This window comes from Mandrillus leucophaeus, unplaced genomic scaffold (genome assembly GCF_000951045.1).
Source record: "Mandrillus leucophaeus isolate KB7577 unplaced genomic scaffold, Mleu.le_1.0 Scaffold150, whole genome shotgun sequence".
Classification (NCBI taxonomy): Eukaryota; Metazoa; Chordata; class Mammalia; order Primates; family Cercopithecidae; genus Mandrillus; species Mandrillus leucophaeus.
The window spans coordinates 4,249,687-4,263,815 of NW_012101477.1; the positions used below are offsets into that span (position 1 = coordinate 4,249,687).

Here is a 14,129-nt window from a genome sequence, read left to right on the forward strand (position 1 = left end):
ATAGGTGTATGTTTAGATTTTGTAGATACTATCAGTTTCCAAAGTAGCTGTACCAATTTCCTCTGCCGTCGGCACTGTGCAAGAATTTGTTGCTCCATAGCCTCTCAACATTCAGCTCTCTTTTGTTGTTGTTGTTATTTAGTTTTTATTTCATAATCAAAAACTCTGCAATCCACCTAGGCATGGAAGGGAACAAGGAAAACATGAAACCCAAAGGGAACTGCAGTGAGAGCACAAAGATTCTAGGACACTGCAAGCAAATAGGGTGGAGGGTGCTCTCCTGAGCTACAGAAGGAATGGTCTGGTGGTGAAGACAAAACACAAGTCAAACTTATTGGAGTTGTCCACAGTCAGCAATGGTGATCTTCTTGCTGGTCTTGCCATTCCTGGACCCAAAGTGCTCCATGGCCTCCATAATCTTCATGCCTTCTTTCACCTTGCCAAAGACCACATGCTTGCCATCCAACCACTCAGTCTTGGCAGTGCAGATGATAAACTGGGAACCTTTTGTGTTGGGTCCAGCATTTGCCATGGACAAGATGCCAGGACCTGTATGCTTTAGGATGAAGTTCTCATCATCAAATTTCTCCTCGTAGATGGACTTGCCACCAGTGCCATTATGGCATGTGAAGTCACCACCCTGACATATAAACCCTGGAATAATTCTGTGACAGCAGGAAGCCTTATAACCAAATCCTTTCTCTCCAGTGCTCAGAGCATGTAAGTTTTCTGCTGTCTTTGGAATTTCGTCTGCAAACAGCTTGAAGGAGAAGCGGCCCAAGGGCTTGCCGTTGACAGTGATGTCGAACAACACGGTGGACATGGCTAACAGTACGGGGATCCCAGTGGCATCCGCAAAGCCAGCTTTCTCTTTTTCTGAACAAGGGCTTCCACTACAAGACTCCTCTTGTCATTCAGTGTTGGATACTGGGTGTGGCTGCCATGGATGCATTGACCCTTTACCCTGTAAGCAGCAGGATGGTGGGAGGCCACATTCAGGCCTGTTGGAGTCTCAGCTAGAGGAGAAATGGACATCTCCTTGCTTTGGATGTGACCCCAGGAACTGGATAGCCATCTTGTGACCATGAGCGTGAAACCAGCACAAGGACAGAAGATAAAATGAACCTCGGGCCTTGCTGACACTGCCTAGCCACTGAGTGACAGACTACTTTTTAAAGCCAATTGATGTAGTTGTGTGTTTAACTTGCAACATAAAAGATACAGTCCACCAACCTTTATTCCCAAACCCCTACCGCTCCATTTCTGTCCTCTACAGCATCAGTCCCACTGAGCACTCCCTCCTTCCTGAAACCTCCTCTCTAGGACCCACACTCACTTGGTCCTCTTTCTACCCCACTGGCCACTGCTTCTCAGTCTCCTTTCCTGGATCCTCCTCTTCTGCCCACCTTTCTCTCCACCTTCTTTCCCTTGAGTTCTAACCCAGCACCATGACCTCTGTGTTGATGGCCCCTAAATATGTATTTCCAGCCCCAGACTCCGTTCGGAGCTCCTGTGTCACATAAACCTGCCTACTCACCCTCTCTGCCTGCATGTTGCCCAGGCATTTCAAACCTAACTTCTCAAAGCCGAATGTGATCTTCCCCCTCAGTCTATTCCTCTTTCAGCCTTCATTGTCTTGGCCAAGGACTCTTTTACCCTTTCATTTACTCAAGGCTAAAACCCAGTGAGGAGTTATTGCCAATGCCTCCACATCCACCCACGTCCAGTCTTCCATCCTTTCCTTCACCTCCCCAAGCCACCACCCTGTCTGAGTCAGCATTAGCTTTTGTCTGGAAAGCTGCAACCACCTCCTAACTGGTCTGCCTACACCCACTCCTGAGTGCTTTCCAAGCCATGCCGCCTGGGTGGCCTTTCAGAAATCCAAATTTGCTATCCTTTTCCTGATGAAAATGGCTTCCCCTGACTCTCAAGAGAAAAGCCAAATACAGTATACAGCTGACCTGTCTTCTTTGGTGCTCACCTCACCCTAACCCTGCCCCTTCCCAGCTCCACATCTGGGACAAATGTTCTTTCTGTCTAGGACATTTCCCCTCTCACTCTTGCCCTAATCGTCCTTGGTTTCTCAACCGAAATGCCATCTTCCCCTCTCACTCTTGCCCTAATCGTCCTTGGTTTCTCAACCAAAATGCCATCTTCCCCTCTCACTCTTGCCCTAATCGTCCTTGGTTTCTCAACCTAAATGCCATCTTCCCAAAGAGGTTCCACCCTCTCCCTACATTAGGACTCCATTCATTTCTCCTAACACTCTCTACTTCTTCTCACAGCACTTCCCATGATGTGTAATTATGTATTGATTCAAGTCACTAATATACAGTGATTATATGACTGTCTCCCCGCCTACCCGCCATTAGACTGGCAGCGCCTTGAGGTCAGGAACAGACCCAGGACACCCACTCTACTTGCCCTTAGCACTGAGCTTGGGTACAGTAAGCGCCCAAGGAATACGCTTAATTAGCTAATAAATGACTACACGAACTCATTCAAGCCCCATAAAAGCCGTAAGGTGGGCATTTCATCAGAAGCCGGGTCGGGGCGGGGTAGGGGCTCCCTCGCCCAAGATACCGGGCAAGTGGGGGAGCCGGGGCCTGACCCAAGGCAGTCCCAAGTTCTGAGCCCGGATCTCTCAGCTCCTGAGCCCTGGCTGCATGATGAAACGCTAGGGAGGGGGTGGACTTTGAGCCACGAGAAGGTTTTCCCCGAGTCCCCGGACCGTCCGCGCGGAGAAGAACTAAGCGGGTTCACCCAAAGGAACACAACCCGGCCCGCCCCGCGCTCACGAAGTAAAGATCACAATTTGCTGCATATGCATGAGGGGACCCGGCCGCGCTTCGGGGCTGTCCACACTGCGCCTGATAAAAATTATTAGGGCTTGAGGACCTCGGCGCTCCCAGAATTTTGTAAAAGTGCGTACAAAGGACTCAAAGGTGGCCTGTGGCTGATATTTAGGGGAGATGGGGCGAGGGTGAGCTCCCCTCTTCGGGCCGTGTGATCAGGCGTCTGTGGTAGGCAGCCCGATTCCAGGATGGGTCCTCGGCCGGCTCCACTAGAAGACGAAGGGGGCGTCTCCCCGGCTTCCTGCGGCGTCCGTGGCGAGCTGAGGTGGAGGCAGGCTGCGGCAGACGGCGACAGTGGCGGCGGCGCCATGGCAGGGCTTGCAGGTACCGTGGCGTCAACCTGCTTGGGGCGGGATGAGAGGCCCTCCATGCGGCCGCGCCGCCATATTGTCCCTTCTGGGTCACCTTAGGCGTCGCCCGGTCCCCGTCACTGGGGTTTTCCTCCCGCATACCCCCGGGAAGGGAGGGCGCCCCTGTCCGGCTTCAGGTGATTGCTGTGATTGGACCTAACCTGGGCCTTGGGGGTCCCTTTCCAGCCCGGGGGTGGTCACAGTACTCCTGGGTGCTCGCTCCGGCCTTGTCCAAGGTCAGTGTCCTTGCAGGATGAGGCAGGCAGAGCCGGGGCACAGGGCTGGGGAGCGCGACCACCATCTCTGCGGCCCCGGGTTCCACGCAGGGTGCCCAGCTTGTGAGAGGCCTGTCACTCTGTCCCCATCAGTGTAGTTACTTTAGTTGCTTTTTTTTGGCCGGGGCGGGGGGCGTGGGGGTGAGGGGAGAGAGGGTCTCCCGCTCGAGGCCCCGCTTCGGTGTCTGGGGTGATAGGTTGACGCTCTGCTAAGAGTCACGGGCGCTTCTTACTCCCTCCAACTTTACATCAAGGGTGGACACCCCTTCCTTTTCCTTCTATAGACGTGGGGAGTGGCCCTCAAGGGCAGCTGAAAGAACGGAATGCCTGGCACACTAATGTCCTGGAAAGGAAGCATGGGGGATGGGAGACAGTTGCTTTTTCCTTCCCCTTTCCAAATCTCCTTTAGTTTCCTTCCAGGTCTTCGTGTCCCATTTCAGCGCTAAATGTTGGGAGACTGGGGTCTGTCCTCGGAAAGAAACAGCCTTTCTGTTTATAGGTTTGGATCGTCTTTATCCCTTTCAGGGAACTGGTGTGTTGGGGACGGCTTCTCTGCCTTGCCTGACATGGTCCAGTCATCCTGTCAGCCTTCTGGACGGCAACACCAAAGCTGGGACCAAAAAAAAGTTCCAGTTTAAGTGCTAATGCCCAAAGTGTTAGATCTTGTTTGCTTGTTTGTTTTAAATCAGAGACTAATTAATGTCAAGCAAATCTGTTAAAAGATTTGATCACGGGAAGCCTGGTCGGTTTCCAGTGACCAGGTCAATTCCATATCTGAAATTGGTCTTATTAGAGTTGCTGCCAAAACCAGTTTAACCTTTAAGCTGTAATATGTTGTTTCAAAGAGGAATCTGGGTTAGGCTGCCTTTTTTTGTTGTTGTTCTCCTATCTTTGAAACACATGCATTCCATTTCAAGCCTGTCCCTGTGCGATATACCAAGAACCATGCGTTGCCTGCCTCTCTGACTTCCTGCTCTGGAAATGCTCAGGAATCTGGATCCTGCTGGGGCATGGGCCCTGTGGGAGGGCAAGTGGGGGAGGGGAGGATAAACAGGATCATTCCCAGGGAAGATGGTGACAACATGTCTCTGGGGCATATAGAGGAAGTCAGAGGCCACCAAGGGAAAAGAGATTGTTGTTTGACTAGTGTTTTGTGTATGTGCATGAGTGCACACGTTTAAATCTCTGGTGAGGGGGCCGGGGAGGGGGAGTTAACTGCAAATTCAGAATCTCCCTTTGGGGTGTTGGCTCCTGAGGAGATACACATTTCAAAATAGATATCTAGTAAATGACTCACAGCAGACCTGCTCCCCGATCCAACAGTTATCTGTTGCCCAAGCTCAAGGAACTTGCCCCTGCCCTTCCCTGACAGCAGACATCCCTTCCTTCACTGACAACGCAGATATTCCACAGATAAAGGTAACAGTGTCACATAGCACCCTGCACCCCTAAAAGTCATGGTACCTAAACCTGCCACCTCTGGACATCAGCTGGTTAGGCTAAGAAACTTAACATCCTGGAGCATTAGTCTCAAGGGTCTCTCACCTGTTGCTGGAATCCCACAGAGCCATTCTCAACTCCTTCCCAATTGATCTGCTCTGTCCTTGGCCTTGTGGGGGGCAAAATCTTCTGGGAGCAATGACAGTTTAGGCAAAGGAGGCATTCAGCACTGTGACTAAGGGCTGTGCAATAAAATACTAGGCATTTTCAATTCTTCCCATTGCTCTCTATCAGAATAAAATGTTTAATGGTATAGTTTGTGGAAAAAATTTTATAAACAAGGTGTGTTTGGACCATCTAAGCATTGCTTGGCATTGCACTGGATGGAAAGTGAATGCATTGTCTTCTCTGGTGGGTTGTTTGCTGCCAGAACATGAGGTTTTGTGGGTGGAGAATGCAAATGGGGAGTGGACATTGCACATTGAAGCCCACACATGCAGGTGCAGGCCACCAGGGCAGCCCTTGACTGGAAATCTGTCATCTCACCTTGTCACACTCACAACCCTGCTGATGGACGGATGGAGGAAAAGGGCTTTGCCAAGATGATATGGAAAACTCTGGGGCTACAAGCAGCCTCTTGTTTTCTAAGTGGGGGCACAGGAGGTGCTGTGTCCAGAGCAGCCAGCTCTTACCATGCTGCTTTGGTCCACCTCCCTGAAATCTACCTTGTCCCTTGGGCTGAGGTTAGAGCATCAGGGGCAGTGGGGCTATGGGCATACCCCTCAAAAGCTCCAAAGGGAGGGTCAGCCTTCATTGAGAACACATGTTGGTATGTTCATGATTCTGTGGGTTTAGTGTGGAAAACCACAGAAACTCCCAGTTCTGAGACCTACCAAGATAGGGGTTCAGAAGGGAGGAGGTGTGGGCATTGCCTGCTGATGAGTCACACTGGGGTGAGAGGAGACCTGCCTCACCTTCAGGCTATGGTAGCAGCTATAGCCACCCAGCCTAAGAAAGATGAAGTCTCAGATTGCACATCCTCTCCGAGTCCTGATGAGTCCTGATTGCCACTGCGACGACAGTTTCTAGCATGTCAGGGTTCACTGGCATCTCAGAGGCCCTCTTAGAGAGGGAAACTGAAGATGAAGGGTATAAGGTGACATGTCCAGGTTCCCTAGGCTGATTGATGGCAAAGCCAAGACCAGAACTGGGATCTGCACCTCCCCACCCCTATAATTCTCTGATACCGAATGAAGTTTTAGATGCCTTTAGAGGTGCTGGTGACTGGGGCCCTTGCTTAGGGGAAGGAAACATGGTCAGGCTTAAGGGGGCAAGGTACTTCGTGCTCCAGAAGTATTTGTGACAGCTGTGACTAAGGGATTCGAAGAAGTGGCAGGAAGAGAGATTTATGGCCCTCCAACTCCCTCCCTTGGTGTTGACCCAGCAACAGGTGTGTGGTGACAGGGACACATAAAGCCAGAGACAAGGCTGAACAGGCGGCAGGGCCATTTGGTGAGACAGTCAGCTGACCCTGTGTAGAAAGAGCCCTGACTCACTGGGGAGTGGGAGAGGAAGACAAGTCCGAGGCCGAGCAGCCAGCCCACTGCCTACCCTGACATGATGGCAGGGGAGAGCCCAGGGCCAGGGACCTGGTAAGCATCCCTAAGAATAAGGAGGCTGGTGCTGGGAAAAGCAGAAATCCAGTATTGGGGAGAGAGGTTTCTGGGATGAGGTAGGGCCAGGAGACCCTGCAGAGTCGCAGGGCCAGGCAGATTGTCTTTGTAGTGGTCCTGGTGGATATGGGGCCTGCAGCATTAAGCTGGGTGGAGAAGGTGCCACACTGCACCTCTTATCCCATACTCATTGTCTAAGCCAATGTCTACCCTGCCCAGTACTCATTTCCTTGGGGCTCCTGGATGGAGACCTGGAGTAAGGCTTTGTGTTCTGAAATCACCCCCTTGGTCCCTAGTACCTCTTTGGAGGGCTACTGCCACCTTTTCCCCCTCCTCTCATCTTTCCCAAAGTGATTACCTGCTTTGGCCCCTTCTCCTAAGACCACAAGTAAAGCACCTATCCCTTTGGGGAGGGGGAAGTGGTCCCTTATTCCCGGACCACAAGTGAAGATGTCAGCCTTTCTCATTGGGGAGGGGGGGAAATGGTCCTTTATCACAGGACAGCATTGAGATGAGGTTGGGTGTGTGAGGGGCCCAGCTTATTGCAATTTTGATGGCCCTCCTTTTCCTCCCTCCCCCAAGCAGAGTGCCTGTTCCACAATGGGCACATCAGCTGAGTCTTAGAAGTGTGTGTTGATGCCGCTAAAGAAATCACAAGAGACAAAGTTTTGGCGCGCCTCCACTGCCCCGCAGGGTCCTGGGACACTGTGCGAGACAGGGGAGGTACTTTTTTTTATTTTTTGTAGAGGTGGTCCCTGTCCTCCAGGAGCTTACAATCTAGCTGGGGAGACACAACTAATGCACACTTAAACAATCAGTACAATTAGCGATTACCACAATATTGACCACAACTGCGTGAGACCAGGGAAAAGCAAGATCAGTGAGGGGCAAGGGGGATTCAGAGAAAGTGTTTTAGTAAAAGTGGGATTCATTTCCTTTTACTGCTTGAATAGTTCCAAATCAAGTGACACATTATTTTGGAGTAGGGTGGGCTTGGGAGGCAGTGAGGAGGAAAGGGGAATCGAGGGAGCAAATGCAGCAAGGCTGGAATGCAAGTGCCCTAGGCAAGGGACAGCGAGAGGGCCCCACTGTATTTCTTAACCACCCTCCTTCCTCAACTGTGCCCTCCAGTCCCGCCACACAGGCACGCGGTTGGTGCTGCACCAAGATTCAGGGCTTCGGCTGGCGATGTCAGAGCGTCCATTCTGCTGGCTGGTGTGGTGTTTGGATCTCCATGGTGGGGCCTGCTGGCATGGCCCTGGCTTCGGGGCTGGGATGGCGCTGTACCAACTTTGTCCAGATCAGAATGCGGTGCCTATGCCCAAATCTCAGGGGTCTGCTCCCCCTATCCCCCCTCCTCTCCCGACCCTGCCCCTTGGTGGGACTGGTGCAAAGGGGTTGGGAAGGGATCTGGTATCTTCGTCATTGTCGGTACTGCTTCTCCAGGGGTCTACTGGCCCCTCACTGACCTTGCCAGGTGCTCCTCTGGCGAGGGAGCACAGGGGACCCCCCGTTCCTGTGCGGCACTGGCTCCCGTGCTGGCTGAGATGCACAGGAGCACCTGATGATACGGCCGCCCAGGGCTGGGAGCTGGGGCCTCAGTTGGGGGCTCGCTGCCTGCGCTCCCCCAACACCTGCCGCCCGGTCCGCGACACCGTGTACGCCAGCTTCTGCAGGGAGTACCTGAACACCTGCGGCGAGAAACCCAGGACCCACCCTTAGTGGAGAGCACCCACAGCATGTCTGTGGTGCTGCCGTGCCCACCCCCGCCCCACCCCCTGCCCCGCCCGCCCATCCAGCGTAGGCTGGAGAGGCGGGCGCGGGCGCAGCTTGTCCACGAGTCAGGGCAGCTGGAGCTTTTCCAACTGTGCTGAGAGCTGCATGGCGGCAAGCTGATTGGACCCACAACTTAGGTATACCTCACTTCTCGCAATGGGCTGTGTCCCTGGAGGATTTCGAAAAGCGAATCCTACCCAGTAAATGCAGCATTCCAGGAACACCTTGAAGGAAATATGCGATTCCTTTGGCAAAGGATTCCTTTAGCAGGGAATTCTTCCTGCAAAGGGAGCTTTTAGGGTAAATGGTTTTATGGGCAAAGCGCTTTCTTTTGATTTATCTCTTTTTACACAAAGCGCTTTTGCCTCTTTTTGATTTTTTTTTTTTTTTTCGTAAAGCAATTATCCTTTTTTGGAAGCGCCTTTTTCCCCTTCTATTTTTCTCTCGAGGGGCTTTTTTCTCTAATTTTTTTCTTGAAAGCGTTTTTGCCCAATTCATTTATTTCTGTTAGCTCCCTTGTCTGATTTTTTTCTGCAGTGCGTTTTTAATCTAATGCATTTTTTTTTTCTGCCAAGTGCTTTTCTCCGATTTTTCCTGCAATGCGCGTCTTTCTCTTTTCCTGTGAACTACTTTTTCTCTAATTCGTTGTAGGGTTTTTTTTGTTTTGGTTTGGTTTGGGTTTTTTTGCGAAGTAATTTTTATTTTTTCTGAGAAGTGCCTTTTTCTAACTTATTTTTTGTTTCACCCCCGCAAGCGCTATATGTTTTTTTTAAATAAAATTTCTCCGCAGTGCGCAATTTTTTAAGGTGGAAAATTTTCACTCTGCGAGCTGTAAAGTCTTGCAACACAGTAGTGCCCCGCCTCCCTCCTGGGGTCGAGTCCGGGTGTAGCGGGTTTTTCTTACCGCGTAGGTCGCTAAAAGCCTGGGTGATCGTCCGCAGCGGTCGCCCGCCGCGCCCCGAGTCTTTGTTCCCGGGCAGGCGCGGGCGCACTAGGGAGGGTCAGCGCGAGGAGGACAGCGCAGGGAATGGGCAGGGGGCGCGCGGTGCCGGCAGCGGCACTTTGGCAGGCAGGGATCGCGGCAATCGGAATAGGACGGTCCGGGAGGCGGCAATCGCGACGCGGTCTTGCGGGTTCTGGGGGCGCGAGTTGGGAACCCTCTCCCACCCGAAACCCTGGCACACTTACCTGCAGCAGCACACGGAAGATGTACCAGCCGATGATGAGCAGTTCAGCCGAGGCTGCCGCCACTGCCGCCATGGTTCCGAGAGTGGTAGGTGGGTGGTCGAGAGAGAGGGTTTGCCGAGATCCGCTGGTCTTGGAGTCCGCTGTTGGGCGCACTGCCGCAGCCGAGGTGGCCGCGCCTTAAGTACCCGCCCGCCACTTAAGTGCGCATGCGCGCCTTGGGGGGTGTTTATGAGGAGGGGTGGCTGGGGGCGCTCCTCATTCGCCAGGAGAGGAAAAAAATAATCCATCTGCTCTTTCCATACCGACCCCCGCCTCCTGAGTTCCATCTTAGCCCCCTTCCAGAAGATTCCGCCGTGCTTGCTTTTGGATTTTGCTTTAAAATGGAGGGGTACCACGACTCTGGATAGAGTACAAGGCGAGGATGGGGGTGCAGGTCTCTTAGTGTGGCGCCCTTCTCCCTAGTCCCTGGCCTGCAAATTTGAGCTCAGACCCCGGTGCCACTCCAGAGCCTACCTTGGGGATGGATGGAAAACAGAAATTAGGGAGGGGTCATCTGCCCCATAGAGCAAAAAAAATGGTGCCCCTTTCAGAAGCCTCGGCATAATAGAACCATGCTCGGCGCTCTTTTCCTAATACTGAATGAGTTTTAAGCCCAGGTCCTCTGCTTCATGAGTGTCCCTGAGCGCGTAACCCGTCTGATTCTTTACATCTCTCTTACGTTAGCGAGGAGATGAGGATCTGCGGTGGAGGTCGCTACCGTAGGGAGCTGAGCCAGGGCACTGCGCTTTGGGCGCAAAAGCAGTAGTCACCTGGTATCTGTGGGAGGGATACAGGAAGGATTGGCGCCCTTCGTATGCGCGGAAGGAATGAGCTCTCTACGGAGAAGTGGTTGGAATATGCTGGGAGATAGTTTTCTGCTGGACAGGTCGTTTCGACCTCTGTCTTCCGCTCCCCTCCCCCAAGCCCTGGTAGGTCGGCCTTAGCCGCTGGTTCTTTGTACCCGTTGCGCTGGGCGGCTGGATCACCGAACGGGATTTCGCTACCGCTACTGGAGAGTTGTGGCTACCGCAGCCCCATTTCCAAGTGAGGTGGGTCCCTTTCAGACCGCCCGTCTTGTGGGTCCCTCGCACAACTCAGATTTTGCAGACGGGAAGACCGGAATGCGGTTTGTGAGTGTGGTCCCCGCGCACCGGTGGCCAGCCGAAAGCACCTCTTTACAGCAAGCTGCCTTTTGCCCAGGGGCCAACTGGCATTTGCCCCTATGTGGATAGAAAATTAATTTTCGTTAAAAGCTCCTAGAGGTCAGGTTCTGTACAGTGCCAGCAGCAGATGGAGGTGTAATGATCCAAGCGACTTCAGTTTGGACAAAGTAGCATAGTGACTTTTTTCCTACATTGACTTTCGGAGAAGTTGGCAGGTTCTGGCAAAGTGACGCCGGGCTATTTGAAAAAGGCAAGCTTAGCCTAGGCTGCCATCTTAAAATATTTCGAGGCTGCAGCTGCCTCAGTATCCTTTGCCTGTGGTCTGGTGGCCGGCAGTGCGCCGCTAACAGCTTTAACTCGGCACTCAGTGCCTGAGCACCTATGGCTGTGAGAGATGCTAGATACAGAACCCTGTCCTTACCACGTGGGGGCACAGCAGGGAGCCCTTGGTAGTCCTTTGGCAACCACTGGGCGGTATTGTGAGGTCTGGGCCCCTTGAGGACGGGCTGCAGCCCCAGGAGGCGATACATGATCTCTGCTGGGCAGGGCCCAGGCAAAGCCAGTCCACTGTGTGAAACCGTGCCAAAGAGCCCTCTCCCTGATGCCCCAGGAGAAGCCCCGGGGAGACATCCCAGGAAGCTTCCCAAATTAGTGACTTGGAGAGGAGTAGAACTTTCACGGGTGGGCAGGGAGGAAAGGGCATTTCACATTTGCTGTTGTTAACCATGATCCATTTTCCCAAATAAGTATACATTCTGTTCCTGTTTTTTTTTTTTTTTTTTTTTTTTGTATGTGTGTTTGTCTGTCTGTCTGTTCTTTGTCTGTTTGTCTGTTGTGTTGACTTTTCTCTTCAGGATCCCTGCTGCCTTGGTGATCCCGGGCTGACAGCCAGAGAGCACAGCGGCTCAGCTCCTGGAGAGTGAGGGTTGAAGAAAGCGGAGGGCAGCCGCCTGCGCCCGCTGGCTCCCATTAGGTCGGTTCCTGCAGCGGTGCCCGGCAGCCTTGGTGAAGGCCCTGCCCGGCAGAGATCATGTATTGCCTCCAGTGGCTGCTGCCCGTCCTCCTCATCCCCAAGCCCCTCAACCCCGCCCTGTGGTTCAGCCACTCCATGTTCATGGGCTTCTACCTGCTCAGCTTCCTCCTGGAACGGAAGCCTTGCACAATTTGTGCCTTGGTTTTCCTGGCAGCCCTTTTCCTTATCTGCTATAGCTGCTGGGGAAACTGTTTCCTGTACCACTGCTCCGATTCACCGCTTCCAGAATCGGCGCATGATCCCGGCGTTGTGGGCACCTAAGGGCCTGCCCTGTTAGCTTTCCAAGGAAGCAGAAGACGGGAGGGGAGGCATTGACATAGGTCATAAAGCATTGGAGTTTCAAATCCCGCAGCCTCGCGGGTGTCACATTCCTGACGGCGCCTTTTTGGCCTGTGATGTTTTATCCTTATAATGTGAATAATGGCACTGACCGGTGCTTTTATTGTAAAGTCCTATAGTCGTGGGTGGTCTTGTGGTTGTGTGTGTCCTGTCCCCATCTAGGTCCTGGCTGGCCGCATGACCACCCCCCTCGCCTCATTACTGCGAGGAGTCTGGGCCCATCCTGGTCAACCGCCCCAATGTGACCTGGGGCAGATAAAATGCCAGTCTCATTGTCACCTCTGTGACCCCTCCTTGTCAGGGTCTCCTTCCTTCCCAGAATGTTACTGACTCAGTCCCTCTCCTGGTTTCCCTTTACTTCTCTTCTACCCTTTTCCTTTTTTTGGGGGAGTACCTGTCCAAGACAGGGCTCATTTTTGCACTTATCTCAAATTTGAAGAGATTGCTGACGCCCGAGAGCCTCGCTTTTTCATCCTTCTTTCCTTGTTCAGCAGGCTAGACAGAAACATGTCTTGACTGTTTGTTGTCCACAAATCTTCAGTATTTTCTCCACTTCATTTTTAAGAAAGGAAGCAACAGATAGATGTTGCTCTTTCACCTGGGTGTCTGGGCTCATGCTTTCCTGCCCAGCCTCACTTCCTTTGCCCTTCCTCCTGCCTTTCTTAACTGTTCCAAGGAGGGGGGCCTCATTGTGTCTCCCGTGCATGCTCTGCAGCATTGAAGTATGGTGTGTTCACGTAGTTCTAGCAGTCCCCAGCTGAGTGAGTGGGAGAGTACCTGTGTGTTTCACAACAGCCATGATCCCCTTGATAGATGTTTGGATATTTTTTGGTGTGCCCTGTGCGTGTGTGTGTGTACAAATACATGTGTATATTCCTTTTAAAGAAGCTTTATCGAACATGTTCTGATTTTGAGGTTTAGCAATAGCTAGCTATATATGGTAGGTGCCGCTACAGTTTTTATTTAGCATGGGGATTGCAGAGTGACCAGCACACTGGACTCCGAGGTGATTCAGACAAGACAGGGGAGCAGTGGCCATCATCCTCCCGCCAGGGGCTTCTCCGTTCCTGCGCATATAGACTGTACATTGTGAAGAATACCCAGGAAGACTGTGTGACTGTCACTTGCTGCTTTTTCTGCGCTTCAGTAACGAGTGTTGGCAAACGAGACTTTCTCCTGGCCCCTGCCTACTGGAGATCAGCATGCCTGTCCTTTCAGTCTGATCCATCCATCTCTCTCTTGCCTGAGGAGAAAGAGAGATGGGCCAGGCAGAGAACAGAACTGGAGGCAGTTCATCTAGGGAATGGGACTGTGAGGCCATACTTGTGAAACGTTTGGACTGCTATTCTAGAGCTTTTATTTGGTGTGTTCGTTGCACAGCTGTTTGAAATGTTTAATAAAGCTTTATAAACTTTACTTTGTGGTTTTATGTGGCTGCAGTCCATTTGGGTCGTGGTGTTGGATTTCGGAGTTGGTGGGGGGCAGGGGGAAGCATGGAGGGGCTGAGTCCTTGGCGCCAGAGTACCTTAGCCCGAAAATTTGATCTGCTTTCTGGAGAGCAGATGGTGGGGATGGGGGAGGGGGAGCAGGGGGCAGGACAGGCGGTGAACAGGAGGGAGTCTGAAAGTTTTCAGAGATGAGACATTTGCGTTTCTCAGCTCCCATGGCTTCTCGCCTGAAATTGTTTCCCTCCTTAGGAGATTTGAGTAACCGATCCCTTGACAAACAACTTAAGACAGCTGGAGCTCTAATCATCAAGGATTTTTATGGTGCTGCTTTTGAAGTAAAAATAGTGAAACCCCTTATGGCATTTCAAGTGGAAAAATAAATAAGATTGGCTGTCCAATCAGCCGGACGTAAGGTGATGGCTAGAAGTGCCGAGAGTGGTGTGGTTCCATGTTGTAGATAGGCACGTGCTCCCATGGCCATGACCTTTGAGGCAATGTAGGCTAGTTTGTCAGGTCCTGTGCTGGGTATTCACCTCTGAATCTCCTTCTA

The 14,129-nt window shown here is 52.2% G+C and overlaps 2 protein-coding genes and 1 pseudogene across 10 annotated transcripts; 1 reads left to right on the forward strand and 2 right to left on the reverse strand.

Annotated features, from left to right (window-relative positions):
- Window positions 1-331: 331 nt before the first annotated feature.
- LOC105535809 lies at window positions 332-3,225 on the reverse strand (annotated as a pseudogene).
- Window positions 3,041-13,547, forward strand: BLCAP (bladder cancer associated protein). Of its 6 annotated transcripts, none has more exons than XM_011974986.1 (2): window positions 3,041-3,179; window positions 11,614-13,547. In XM_011974986.1, the coding sequence occupies exon 2, from the start codon at window positions 11,790-11,792 to the stop codon at window positions 12,051-12,053; it is 264 nt and encodes an 87-aa protein (XP_011830376.1). In that variant the 5' UTR covers window positions 3,041-3,179; window positions 11,614-11,789; the 3' UTR covers window positions 12,054-13,547. The 6 variants fall into 6 exon arrangements, with proteins under 6 accessions (XP_011830376.1, XP_011830379.1, XP_011830377.1 ...); XM_011974989.1 differs by lacking the exon at window positions 3,041-3,179 and adding an exon at window positions 3,240-3,342; XM_011974987.1 differs by lacking the exon at window positions 3,041-3,179 and adding an exon at window positions 3,249-3,398.
- NNAT (neuronatin) lies at window positions 7,260-9,756 on the reverse strand. 4 transcript variants are annotated; one of them, XM_011974994.1, is made up of 3 exons: window positions 9,558-9,756; window positions 8,513-8,593; window positions 7,260-8,284 (listed from the first exon to the last, which is right to left on the reverse strand). In XM_011974994.1, exons 1-3 carry the CDS (start codon window positions 9,627-9,629, stop codon window positions 8,192-8,194), a joined length of 246 nt encoding a protein of 81 aa, XP_011830384.1. In that variant the 5' UTR covers window positions 9,630-9,756; the 3' UTR covers window positions 7,260-8,191. The 4 variants fall into 4 exon arrangements, with proteins under 4 accessions (XP_011830384.1, XP_011830382.1, XP_011830386.1 ...); XM_011974992.1 differs by having other exon boundaries at window positions 8,518-8,593; window positions 9,558-9,694; XM_011974996.1 differs by lacking the exon at window positions 8,513-8,593.
- Window positions 13,548-14,129: the final 582 nt, after the last annotated feature.

What these genes read in the sequence shown, in the direction of transcription:
- NNAT (XM_011974992.1), bottom strand. Translation starts at nt 9,629, where the DNA reads ATGGCGGCAGTGGCGGCAGCCTCGGCTGAACTGCTCATCATCGGCTGG. An exon ending in TCTTCCGTGTGCTGCTGCAG is followed by an intron (nt 8,594 to 9,557) that starts GTAAGTGTGCCA and finishes ATTTCCTTCAAG; the next exon opens with GTGTTCCTGGAATGCTGCAT. An exon ending in GACACAGCCCATTGCGAGAA is followed by an intron (nt 8,285 to 8,517) that starts GTGAGGTATACC and finishes TTCTCGCCGCAG; the next exon opens with GTGTTCAGGTACTCCCTGCA.
- BLCAP (XM_011974986.1), top strand. Translation starts at nt 11,790, where the DNA reads ATGTATTGCCTCCAGTGGCTGCTGCCCGTCCTCCTCATCCCCAAGCCC.